The 14,472-nt window shown below is 31.9% G+C and overlaps 1 protein-coding gene across 2 annotated transcripts in view; it reads right to left on the reverse strand.

Moving 5' to 3' along the window:
* The window catches only part of LOC142230075 (inactive dipeptidyl peptidase 10), a 616,597-nt gene that overhangs the window by 165,098 nt on the left and 437,027 nt on the right, over positions 1–14,472 (reverse strand). Inside the window, exon 1 of one of the 2 annotated variants that reach the window (XM_075300702.1) lies at positions 9,960–10,580. The exons of the other annotated variant lie outside the window; for it this stretch is intronic. Within the exon in view, the coding sequence (XP_075156817.1) occupies positions 9,960–10,079 (120 nt within the window). The 5' untranslated portion in view covers positions 10,080–10,580. Of the gene's footprint in view, positions 1–9,959; positions 10,581–14,472 lie in introns of those variants that run through there. 2 annotated transcript variants of the gene reach the window in all.

Below are 14,472 nucleotides of genomic sequence, written 5' to 3' on the forward strand. Positions count from 1 at the left end.
TTTAGTCCGATTGTCCTAAAATTTGGTATAGGGTCCTGTTTCGGCTCAAAGACGATCCCTATTGATTTCGGTTCATATTTAGATATAGCTGCCATATATATTTTTCACCGATCTGGTCATAATTGGCGTGTATATCAACCGATCTTCTTCAAATTCCGTTCATCCGAATATTTTATGAGTCTCGAAAAGCTTGCAAAATATCAGCAAAATCGGTTCAGATTTAGATATAGCTCCCATATATAGCTTTCGCCCGATTTACACTCATTTGCCCACAGAAGCCAATTTTTTGCTCCGATTTAGTTGAAATTTTGCATAGGGAGTAGAATTAGCGTTGTAACTATGCGTGCCAAATTTGCTTGAAATCGGTTCAGATTTGGATATATCTCCCATATAAAGCTTTCGCCCGATTTACACTCATATGACCACAGAGGCCAATTTTTAACTCCGATTTAGTTGAAATTTTGCACAGGGAGTAGAATTAGCATTGTAGCTATGCGAGCCAAATTTGGTTGAATTCGGTTCAGGTTTAGATATAGCTCCCATATATATGTTTTTCTGATTTCGACAAAAATGGTCAAAATACCAACAATTTCCTTGTAAAATCGCCACTGCTTAGTCGAAAAGTTGTAAAAATGACTCTAATTTTCCTAAACTTCTAATACATATATATCGAGCGATAAATCATAAATAAACTTTTTCGAAGTTTCCTTAAAATTGCTTCAGATTTAAACGTTTCCCATATTTTTTTACTAACATTGTGTTCCACCCTAGTGCATTAGCCGACTTAAATTTTGAGTCTATAGATTTTGTAGAAGTCTATCAAATTCTTCCAGATCGAGTGATATTTAAATGTATGTATTTGGAACAAACCTTTATATATAGCCCCCAACACATTTGACGGATGTGATATGGTATCGAAAATTTAGATCTACAAAGTGGTGCAGGGTATAATATAGTCGGCCCCGCCCGACTTTAGACTTTCCTTACTGGTTTTTTACTAACATTGTGTTCCACCCTAGTGCATTAGCCGACTTAAATTTTGAGTCTATAGATTTCGTAGAAGTCTTATCAAATTCTGTCCAGATCGAGTGATATTTCAATGTATGTATTTGGGACAAACCTTTATATATAGCCCCCAACACATTTGACGGATGTGATATGGTATCGAAAATTTAGATCTACAAAGTGGTGGAGGGTATAATATAGTCGGCCCCGCCCGACTTTAGACTTTACTTACTTGTTTTTATCTAAAAATAATTGGAGCATCTTTAATGATATAAGGTATTCTTTCCCCTTTTAGTTGCTGATATTTTTGAGTGCACCAAAACTTCTCTAAATGCACACAAGAAAATGATTCTTTCCTCCGAAACAAAGTTCGAAGGCGTTTTCTCAACGAGTAAACCCCGTTCACGATACCGTTGGTGTACTTTGTCATCCTACATAATTGCCTAAATAACTTCCATGTTGGAGACATAGCCGCAGCGCTAGCGAAAATATTTATAAAGATTTTACGCTCTTTCTCAACCCCTTCAGCTAAAACAGTATTTTATAAACCCTTTCCCACTCCTTCCATCGAAGTTTGAAAATGTCTTTCAAAATAACTGCGAGCTGTTAAAACATTTTCACAAGTTGAGAATTTCCATCTATTAGATTTTCTTTTTTTTGTCACATGAACAACAGCAACAACAATAAAAACATGGAAAAGAAATAAAAAAAGAATAACAACAGCAAAATATTTGAAATTGTTTAACTCAAGAGGTACTTCTTGCCTGCTAACAAATAGCAAAAGAGTGAAAAGAATTCTGTGAAAAAGGTTCACACACACACACACACACACACACAAAGAATGCCTAAATGGGTCACACAAAAATCTCAAAACGAAACTGTTTGCAAGAATACCTCCAGCTTCTGATGAAAATGCTTTGGCCAACTGTTATTTGATGCCCATTTTTGGTAGTCCTCAACCTCAAACCTCTTACATACATTTGCCTGCTTGCTTGCCTTTTGCTATTTAGCATTGCAAAGGCTATGTGAAAATGTGTTAACGTGTGTATTGTTGAGAATGTTCTTTGTTTCTTTTGTTGTAAAATTCGGTTACACATGAGAGGTGTTTTGAAATTAAGCGAGCGAGAGAGAAATAGGGAAGAGTGTAACAAAATAACACTAAATTACAACCATAGCTATGAGTACTATTATCAAAGAGCATCGTATAGCTGTATGTGTGTGTCTGTATTGAATTGTTGTTGTTTTCTTTTGAAACCCTTGGTAAATTATTAAAATGTCATTGTTGTTGTTGTTGTTGTTGTTGTTAGTCTTTAGTTTATGATGCTTTTACAGCTCACTGCCTTAACTTTCATCTGAAGTTTCTATGTAACACCAGTTTACGAAAAATTGTTTTGATGGGTTTTGGAAATTTATATGGTTATTAAATACTATTAATAATATAGCAATACCACTCAGGATATTTGAAGATAGTTTATTTTCAAATATTTCCTGAAACTATTTGAGACTTATTGGTGTATTTTTGGCTGTTTTCTTAGGATTTTTTCGAGTCCCTTTTCCTTTTTGGTAGTTCTTCTTTAGTAGTTCTAAAAGATTTCGTGAGTTACACTCTGATAAATAAGAGTAAAACGAATGACCAAAAGAATTAGTAGACTTTCGACATAGGGCTGATACAAATATCGGTAGCTCTTACTGTAGCAAAAACGTACGAAGATGATTAGATTAAAATTTAACTAAATTTTTGGTAAAAATTGTACAAAATCCAGTGTTAAAAAAACACAGCACAAAAATCGGCACATTTACTGTACCTGTTTTAACAAACATGCGAAAAACCAGTGCAATTGTATACCTAGTTAAATGTGACTATATTCTACAGGGTTTTATTTGGGTTGCATCTATATATAAAATCCAGGTTATGTTTGTTTGTATGTTCTGTGTATGCTCTTAAACGGCTAAATCGAAAAACTTTCAGACTCTTAAAATTTCAACTCTTAAAATATGGGACCAAAGTTCTTCCTTGAAATTTTCAGGAAAATTGTCAAGATAAAGATCCGTTACTCTATTTTTCGATATTTGGTCGGGGTGGGGGAACTTCCCCTTCACCCGATTTTTTTAAGTGCAATGAGAAAACTAAACTTTTCCCATTTACTTTGCAGAGGACGTGGGAGGAGTTAATGAAATTAATTTTTATTTATTTATTTATTTATATATTTACAATCATAATAAATTATGAATATAAACAGGTAATATAGGTGCTAACAACATAGGTTTTCGACCTTTTTATGAAACTAATATGGGATACCTTTTTTAATATTTGGGCAGTGAGGGGGACTTCCCTCTGGACAGAGCTTTTGAAATCTGGACCAAAGTTCTCCGATTTCTTTGAAATTTTCAGAGAAAGATAAGGTGGCGTGTAGACAAAGATCCATTACTTTATTTTTCAATATTTGGTCGAGGAAGCGGACCTCTCATATCGGAAATTTCAAATCTTGAAGATAAAATCCCCGATCCGTGAAATTTCAGGAAAGTTTCGCGATGTCTCTGGACAAAAAACCCTAATTTATTTTACTTTTTTAAAATTATAAATAAAAATCTAAATTCTTCGATTTACATGAAATTTGCAGGGAACGTGGGAAAAGGGAACTTATGAGATTTTTCGATAACTGGTCCAGGAGTTCCGTGCCCGATCTTGTGAAAATTTCAAGTTTTTAGATATTCTTGAAATTTCTGTGATTTACTGGGACCGCTAGAGAGGGGCCCCTTCCTCCTTGCCAATCTGTTTAAAAATTTAAAGTTTTGCGATTTTTTTTTAAATATGCAAGGATGGTAGAGTGTGATTCCTGCATGTGAACTAAGTACTTAGTCAGGAGAAGCTCCTGTGCTTTATCTTAGTTCTTAACCTAATAACAGACGTGATCAATTCCAACAATAAATTCAAATTTGTATTCATATTCCTTTGGATTTTTTTTTCAGAAGGACTATCTTAACAGGTTGGCTGATAAGTCCCCGGTCTAACAAAAAAAAACACATTTTTTGTCAAAATTCGTTTTTATTATTCAAGATAGTTCCCTTCAAGAGCGATACAACGATTATAACGATCTTCCAATTTTTTGATACCATTTTGGTAGTACTCCTTCGGTTTTGCCTCAAAATAGGCCTCAGTTTCGGTCACCTCTTCATTGCAGCCAAATTTTTTCCCTGCGAGAATCCTTTTGAGGTCTGAGAAGAAAAAAAGTCGCTGGGGCCAGATCTGGAGAATACGGTGGGTGGGGAAGCAATTCGAAGCCCAATTCATGAATTTTTGCCATCGTTCTCAATGACTTGTGACACGGTGCGTTGTCTTGGTGGAACAACACTTTTTTCTTCTTCATATGGGACCGTTTTGCCGCGATTTCGACCTTCAAACGCTCCAATAACGCCATGTAATAGTCACTGTTGATGGTTTTTCCCTTCTCAAGATAATCGATAAAAATTATTCCATGCGCATCCCAAAAAACAGAGGCCATTACTTTGCCAGCGGACTTTTGAGTCTTTCCACGCTTCGGAGACGGTTCACCGGTCGCTGTCCACTCAGCCGACTGTCGATTGGACTCAGGAGTGTAGTGATGGAGCCATGTTTCATCCATTGTCACATATTGACGGAAAAACTCGGGTGTATTACTCGGGTTAACATCTGCAAACACCGCTCAGAATCATCAACACGTTGTTGTTTTTGGTCAAATGTGAGCTCGCGCGGCACCCATTTTGCACAGAGCTTCCGCATATCCAAATATTGATGAATGACATGACCAACACGTTCCTTTGATATCTTTAAGGCCTCTGCTATCTCGATCAACTTCATTTTTGATGTTTTCGTCGGTAACCACCTCTTTCGGACGTGCACTGCTTTCATCGTCCTCCGTGCTCATTTCACCACGCTTGAATTTTGCATACCAATCAATTATTGTTGATTTCCCAGGGGCAGAGTCCGGAAACTCATTATCAAGCCAAGTTTTTGCTTCCACCGTATTTTTTCCCTTCAGAAAACAGTATTTTATCAAAACACGAAATTCCTTTTTTTCCATTTTTTTCAAAATAACAAAAGTTGCTTCACAAAAGACACTCTATCCCACAAACTAATTGTCAAATTTAGACACGAATCATTTGAAGGTTGGTACTATATAAAAATAATATGCATTTAATACTAGCGACGCCATCTATATGACAGACCGGGGACTTATCAGCCAACCTGTTATTATTTTATCCTACGTAATATTCCATGAAGGATGTGGTTAACTTAGTTTCCACAATGTTCCTTAAAAATGCGAAAGAGTCTCTCAAGAAAGAGTCTCTCAGTTCAAAAAAAAAAAATCAGAAAGGCGTAACGTTATTTCAAATTTTGCTACAAGTATGTATTTTCGGCCAGAATAGAACCCTATTGATTTTGGAAGAAATCGGTTCAGATTTAGATATAGCTGTCATATCTTAGATATAAAATAACATAAAAGCGGGAAACTTTCAAACCATATAAAATAACTACAATGTAAATTAGGAAAATAGCGATACCTTTGAAAGAACCTATTATAATTTCGAACAAATACACAGCCTTCTACAATATGTAAGCTAGTGCAAAATTTACCATCAACGAATTTCACTCGTACCATGGTGTGAGTTAAATGTCATGAGCCGAGAATGAGTCCTTGTAATCTTGTTTGCGTCCAATTTTACACATTAGTTTAGTTTTCGCTATTGTTGTTGTTTTTGGCAGATTTATATTATTGGAAATGGCATTAAATTGCCTTTACCTCACCAGTTATGAGCAGACCAAAAGCATAACAAAGTTACTGAACCAAATTAAGATATTCGAAGTAAAATCATCAACCTGTGTTTTGGGGTCATTTCGTCGGTATAATCTTAGCCGTGACAAAATGGAACAAATCTTACGTGGTTTAATGTAATTTGTTGGGTATTAGTTTCAGACAATCTAATTTTCTAGGATATCTTTAGGTAAGCATTAGTTGAGGTAATTCTAGATAATTTGGTATGTTTGTTGGTAATGTAATTGGATAAAAACATAATTATGGCTACATTTAGGATGATCAGAAAATATTTTTTGTACATGGTCGGGAATTTGTCAATTTGTGGAATCGTGGATGATAGCGATTTGTTGAGAGCTTCTTGTTTGGTTTGATGATCGGGTATGGTAGTAATTTAGAATTAACTAGCCGATCCCGGTCCTCTTCTGATTGTTTTTTTTTTAACTTAGAGACTATTTGTTCAAAAGTATCTCAATTTTAAGAAACATTTTTGGTTAACTAAGTCAAATCTGTTCTTCACAGAATATCTCGCAGGAGAAGATAAAAAGACAATCCTTTTGAAAACAATTCAATAGAAAATTTTGTTAAAATGTTATTTCTATAAAAAATTTCCTCAATGTTTTATTTCTATAGAAAATTTACTCAAAATTTTATTTCTATAGATTTTTTATTTTTTTTATTTCTTTGGAAAACTTTCTCAAGATTTTCTTTCAATAGGCAATTTTATCACAATTTAATTTCTATAGGCACCCAGCGTCGCCAAAAAAGTAATGAAAATGTTCTTTTTGGATCCGGAAGTGGTGGTGACGCAGAAGCGATGAATTTAACATGGGCTTGTCATATTTAGGACGGAAGTCCTCCATTTAAACATCCGTTGCACTGAATTTTCTTCACTTCTTTAGGTGTGATCCGAATTCAATGTTTTGGATGTAAATTAAAAAAATCTGTGATATTTTGTCAAATAAATAATTTTTATAATTTTTTATAATTTTTAGTGGATTCTTACGCTTGTCGGAAACGTTTGACCACAAACATTTTCAAAAATGCACCATTTTTTCAGATTGGATTTAGCATTTTTTAATTTAAATGATTTGTACCATTTTATGAATTCTTACTCTGTTTTTAACATATTTGAAACAAAAAAAAGTTAAAATTACCCATGAAAAGTATGAAAAAACCAAGTTCTTAAAAATTGAATTAAAAGAACTTCCTGCACGCAGAGAAGGAATATGATCACCTCAAACACGTTTCAAGAGCAAAATGTAATTTTTGTATAGTGAACATGTAACATGTTTGTCACTAAAATTTTATTTTCTCGTCATATATAACCTGCTTGCCGAAATCAGATACATGATTTTTGAGAAGATAAAATGGTTGCGGAAACCATGTTACATGGTCACCACCCAAAAATAACATTTTGCTCTTAAAACATGTTTGAGGTGATCATATTCCTTCTCTGGGTGTGGGTAGTTGAAATAAAGAATATCGTGGGGAGTGCATCTTCTGAAAGTGCTTTCAAAGTTGTGCCTTTGGAGGAACTTCCAATTATTTTTGCTGGGCAATCTTATCAAAATTTTATTTCTATAGAAATTTTTGTCAAAATTTTATTTCCATAGACAATTTTATCAAAATTTTATTTCTATAGAAATTTTTGCCAAAATGTTATTTCTATAGAAAAAAGTGTCATATTTTTTTTTATAGACAATTTTGTCAAAATATTATTTGCATAGAAAATTTTGTCAAAATTATATTTGTATAGAAAATTTTGTCAAAATTTTATTTCTATAGAAAATTTTGTCAAAATTTTATTTCGATGGAAAATTTTGTCAAAATTTTATTTCTATAGAAAATTTTCTCAAAGTTTCTATTTCTATATACAACCAAAAAAAAACAATTCTCAAAATTTTACTTATATAGAAAATTTGTCATTTTTATGAAAATTTTATTCCTATAGAAAATTTTATCAAAATTTTATTTCTATAGAAAATTTTATCAAAATTTTATTTCCCATAGACAATTTTATCAAAATTTTATTTCTATAGAAAATTTTGTCAAAATTTTATTTCTATAGAAAATTTTGTCAAAATTTTATTTCTATAGAAAATTTTGTCAAAATTTTATTTCTATAGAAAATTTTGTCAAAATTTTATTTTATAGAAAATTTTGTCAAAATTTAATTTCTATAGAAAATGTTGTCAAAATTTTATTTCTGTAGAACATTTTGTCAAAATTTTATTTCTATAGAAAGTTTTGTCAAAATTTAATTTCTCTAAAAAATTTTGTGAAAATTAGAAATTTTCTTTGCATAGAAAATTCTCTCAAAATTTTATATAGAAAATTTTGTCAAACTTTTATTTCGATGGAAAATTTTGTCAAAATTTTATTTCTATAGAAAATTTTCTCAAAATTTTTGTTTGGATAGAAAGCTTTTTTCAAAATTTCTATTTCTATAAACAAAAGAAAAAAACAATTCCAAAAATTTTGTTTATATAGAAAATTTGTCAATTTTATCAAAATTTTATTCCTATAGAAAATTTTATCAAAATTTTATTTCTATAGAAAATTTTATCAAAATTTTATTTCTATAGATAATTTTATCAAAATTTTATTTCCATAGACAATTTTATCAAAATTTTATTTTCATAGATAATTTTATCAAAATTTTATTTATATAGAAAATTTTGTCAAAATTTTATTTCTATAGAAAATTTTGTCAAAATTTTATTTTTAAGAAAATTTTGTCAAAATTTTATTTGTATAGAAAATTTTGCCAAAATGTTATTTCGATGGAAAATTTTTTCAAAATTTTATTTCTATAGAAAATTTTGTCAAAATTTTATTTCTATACAAATTTTTGTCAAAATTTTATTTCTATAGAAAATTTTGTCAAAATCTAATTTCTATAGAAAAATTTGTCAAAATTTTGTTTCTCTAAAAAATTTTGTGAAAATTAGAAATTTTATTTCCATAGAAAATTCTCTCAAAATTTTATATAGAAAATTTTGTCAACATTTTATTTCTATAGAAAATTTTGTCAAAATTTTATTTCTATAAAAAATTTTGTCAAAATTTTATTTCGATAGAAAACTTTGTCAAAATTTCTATTTTTATAAAACAAAAAAATTTTTTCTATAGAAAATTTTGTCAATTTTTTTTTTCTATATAAAATTTATTTCAATAGAAAACTTTCTCAAAATTTCTATAAAAAAAAACAATTTCTCTCTTTTCACTGAGTGCTGCCCGATTCCCTTTTATAGCCGAGTCCGAAAGGCGTTCCACATTACAGTGAAACCACATTACAGAGAAGCTTTGAAAGCCTCATAAATGTCACCAGCATTATTGAGGTGGAATAATCCACCGCTGAAAAACTTTTCGGTGTTCAGTCGAAGCACGAATCGAACCCGCGACCTTGCATATGCACTGTGATATCATCACCACTGTGGTATCACAATGGACTGAATTGTCTAAGTGAGCCTGATACATCGGGCCGCCACCTAACCTAACCTATGGGCTTACATTCCATCACATTCCACCGATTTAATTGAAATTTCGAATATGGAAAATTTTTATCTGGATTTGCAATTTCCATAAGTCCAGTGATTTATTTTTTGAACATCTGGTCACAATTATTTACACAATTATGACTATTATGACCGATTTGCCGGTTTTAAATATTAGGCTTTTATTTCGAGTCGCAAGTTATCGTGCCATTGATTTTGATTCTTTAAATTATTGATGATTTTCTATAATGAGTCCGAAAGCTTTACATCTGTGCCTTAGGGTATATGAGCTTTGGCTTCGCAGAGCTCAGTGTAATTTTTCTTCTTTTTATTATGTAGATGAAATAATAAAATATAACTCATTTATATTCATATTTGATATTGATCTGTGGTTATATCAATATTTGTTTTTGAAAATCCATTTGCCAATTATTTCCATATAAATAACTATGCCAATTTTAGTTTTGGGAAAAAAACTACTCGGAAATGAATTCCATTGGTTTGGCAAACAAATACACACACTCACACTGATATTGAATACACCACCCATGGTTTAACCTTTAAAAACCCATGGTATAAAATCCTTAAATTTTTTTACATCGGCAAAAACATAAAGCAAAATAGCGAAAATAAAAATAGGGAATATGTATGTAAAACTTACCTCATCTTTTGGCACCAATGTGACCTTCTTCATGGGTGCATTGGTATTATTGACAACCACAGTTTCCCTTTTCAACGATGGTCGTTTTAAAGCTGAATTGGGTTTTTGTATTTCGACCATAGTGGATACCTTTTTTTTTGTGTTTTCTTGTCTTGACAATCAATTGTTTAGAGTGAGAGGGAATCTTTGGGGGATTTTGATTTATTTTGGTTTCTTTTTTATTTTGAGTGTTCAGGAAGTAAGCAAGGAGACCGGAAGTGGTTACGGCGTCTAGAGTTGCAATGCGCTGTTGTTGTTGTTATTCAATCGACTCCGTTCGGGGGGCAGAATGATGAGTATAAGGGATTTTCACGCAAACAAGTTTTATTTAATTAAGTGCAAAGAAAGGAATGTTGCCAAGTGTTTGTGTAAAGTTGAGAATTTTCTTATTCTTCTAGTTTGAGACCAAAGTGATTGAATTTTTAATTAATTTCTTATGAAGCTTAAAAGGCCATAGAATATGGCCTTTTTTAGTCTCTGTTTTTAAGTTTATGTGGCGTTGTGTATTTTTATTATTTTATTATTAATCGAATCTTTAGGTAGAACCATTTTGTGAACGGTTTAATTTAAGCATTTTCTCTTTGTACACTAGAAAAAGAAAGATTCTTGATATTGATGATGATGTTTTTTAAAGCCATTAAGGAAAGAACATTTTCTGGTTCCAGCCGATTTTTCGAATTCAAAAGATATATAACAGGGATGGAAAATACAGATAGAAAAAAAAAAAAATAGAAAGTACAAAAAAGGTATTTTTTTGAGCGATAAGGTAATTTTTACTAAATTTCAACAAGAACTTCACTGGAAGATTATTGTCAAGAGCTCCAATAGACTGAGTTTTAAAGAAAATAAAATTTTGACAACATTTTCTATAGAAATAAAATTTTAACAAAATTTTCTATAGAAATAAAATTTTGACAAAATTTTCTATAGAAATAAAATTTTAACAAAATTTTCTATAGAAATAAAACTTAAAAAAAAATTTCTATAAAAATAAAATTTTGACAAAATATTCTATAGAAATAAAATTTTGCAAAAATTTTCTATAGAAATAAAATTTTGCAAAAATTTTCTATTGAAATAAAATTTTGCAAAAATTTCCTATAGAAATAAAATGTTTACAACATTTTCAATTGAAATAAAATTTTGACAAAATTTTCTATAGAAATTAAATTTTGCAAAAATTTTATATGGAAATAAAATTTTGACAAAATTTTCTACCGAAATAAAAAATCGATAACATAGAATCGCATGCTTTTTTTCCACTAAAACATTCTTGAAATTCAATAAAATCGCTGGAAGATTATTGTCAAGAGCTCCTTTAGACTGAGTTTTAAAGAAAATAAAATTTTGACAACATTTTCTATAGAAATAAAATTTTAACAAAATTTTCTATAGAAATAAAACTTTGAAAAAAATTCTATAAAAATAAAATTTTGACAAAATATTCTATAGAAATAAAATTTTGCAAAAAATTTTTATAGAAATAAAATTTTGCAAAAATTTTCTATAGAAATAAATTTTTGCAAAAATGTTCTATAGAAATATAATTTTGCAAAAATTTTTCTATAGAAATAAAATTTTGCAAAAATTTCCTATAGAAATTAAATGTTTACAAAATTTTCAATTGAAATAAAATTTTGACAAAATTTTCTATAGAAATTAAATTTTGCAAAAATTTTATATGGAAATAAAATTTTGACAAAATTTTCTATCGAAATAAAAAATCGATAATATAGAATCGCATGCTTTTTGTGCCACTAAAACATTCTTGAAATTCAATAAAATCGTGTTTTTGACTATGGCTTTTACAAAATCAAGATTTTCTTCCCGCATGAACTTGTCTGTTTTGCCATATTTGTAAAAGACTATTAGCAAATAAGTTGATAAAGACTTTCTCAAAATATTAAAATATTTTGTCAAAGCTATTGTACCATAAATCTGATATCGACTCAAAAATGTCTACACAAAAGGTACTAAATCATTCGCGGGGGTACTACGGTACTAACCGGGGTGAAAAAGTATTGAAAAAAGTACTATAGTACTGTATTTTCCATCCCTGATATATAACAACAAGTATATATGGCCGTAAGTTCGGCCATACCAAATCTTATGTACCCTCCACCATGGATTGCGCAGAAACTTCTACTAAAGGCTGTAATCCACAATCAAATTACTTGGGCTGTGGTAACACTTGCCGATGGCCGAGGTATCTTAAAACTTCCTAACACCGTCTTCTAAATTATAAGTTAGCCCATATATGTTAGACAAAAAAAAAACCGATTAAATACCTATATAATTCAGTTCTTGACCGGTGTATATAGGGGAGTCTATAAATAATTACGAACCGATATGAACAATTTTTTTGCGCGGTAATTAGAGAGCCAAAAGCGAAATATTTCAAATTTCAACCGGATCGGATGAATTTTGCTGCTCCAAGAAGCTCCGGAGGTCAAAACTGGGAATCGGTTAATATGGGGGTTATAACAGGTTGGCTGATAACTCCCCGGTTTGACACATAGATGGCGTCGCTAGTATTAAATGCATATTCAAATGATTCGTGTCAAAATTTGACGTGTGTAAGTCATTTAGTTTGTCAGATAGAGCGTCTTTTGTAAAGCAACTTTTGTTATTGTAAAAAAAGATTGAAAAAAAAGGAATTTGGTTTTTTGATAATATACTGTTTTCTGAAGGGAAAAAATACGGTGGAAGCAAAAACTTGGCTTGATAATGAGTTTCCGGACTCTGCCCCAGGGAAATCAACAATAATTGATTGGTATGCAAAATTCAAGCGTGGTGAAATGAGCACGGAGGACGGTGAACGCAGTGGACGCCCGAAAGAGATGGTTACCGACGAAAGCATCAAAAAATCCACAAAATGATTTTGAATGACCGTAAAATGAAGTTGATCGAGATAGCAGCAGCCTTAAAGATATCAAAGGAACGTGTTGGTCATATCATTCATCAATATTTGGATATGCGGAAGCTCTGTGCAAAATGGGTGCCTCGCGCGAGCTCACATTTGACCAAAAACAACAACGTGTTGATGATTCTGTGCGGTGTTTGCAGCTGTTAACTCGTAATACACCAGAGTTTTTCCGTCGATATGTGACAATGGATGAAACATGGCTCCATCACTACACTCCTGAGTCCAATCGACAGTCGGCTGAGTGGACAGCGACCGGTGAACCGTCTCCGAAGCGTGGAAAGACTCAAAAGTCAGCTGGCAAAGTAATGGCCTCTGTTTTTTTGGATGCGCATGGAATAATTTTTATCGATTATCTTGAGAAGGGAAAAACCATCAACAGTGACTATTATATGGCGTTATTGGAGCGTTTGAAGGTCGAAATCGCGGCAAAACGGCCCCATATCAAGAAGAAAAAGTGTTGTTCCACCAAGAAAACGCACCGTGCCAGTCATTGAGAACGATGGCAAAAATTCATGAAATGGGCTTCGAATTGCTTCCCCACCCACCGTATTCTCCAGATCTGCCCCCAGCGACTTTTTCTTGTTCTCACACCTCAAAGAGATGCTCGAAGGAAAAAAATTGACTGCAATGATGAGGCGATCGCAGAAACTGAGGCCTATTTTGAGGCAAAACCGAAGGAGTACTACCAAAATGATATCAAAAAATTGGAAGGTCGTTATAATCGTTGTATCGCTCTTGAAGGGAACTATGTTAAATAATAACAAGTAAATACAGCACTAAGTTCGGCCGGGCCGAATCTTAAATACCCACCACCATGAACCAAATATTAGAGTTTCCTTTGAAATTTCAGGAGGGCTTGAGGACACTTCCCGAAGATAAATTTAAAGATTTCACCTATGAGGACTATATCAGATTCTGGATTTATAAGAACCATTTTTTTGAGTTTTAGAGGAATCATTAACATCTCTTGTAAGTGTGCAAGAAAATTATAAAATAACGTCTTGATTTGAAATCTTAAATCTGAAGAAGTAAAATCTGGAAATTTTTCATTGAATTTCAAGCAATTTTCATGATCAGTGCGCATTATACACCCTCCAGAAGTGAAGTCGGTCTGTATGGAGGCATTACCAACTGGACCGATAAAAACTTAATCCGATACCAGAATATTTAAAATTTCAGGCACATCAGATAAAAACTACGGTTTCTAGAAACCCAAGGAGTTAAATTGGGACATCGTTCTTATGGGGGCTATACTAAAATATGGACCGATACTCACCGTTTTCGGCACACCTCTTTATGAACCGAAAATACCTCTAGATTTGCAATTTCAGGCAAATAGGATAAAAACTTCGGATTCTAGAAGCCCAAGAAGTAAAATCGGGAAAACGGTCTATATGGGGGATCGGTCTATATGGGGGCTATACCAAATATGGACCGATACTCACATTTTTTGGCACACGTATTTGCGGTCCTACAATACCTCTAGATTTCCTATTTCAGGTAAATTGAATAAAAACTGCGGTTTATATAAGCCCAAGAAGTAAAATC

Source organism: Haematobia irritans, chromosome 3 (genome assembly GCF_050003625.1).
Source record: "Haematobia irritans isolate KBUSLIRL chromosome 3, ASM5000362v1, whole genome shotgun sequence".
Taxonomy (NCBI): Eukaryota; Metazoa; Arthropoda; class Insecta; order Diptera; family Muscidae; genus Haematobia; species Haematobia irritans.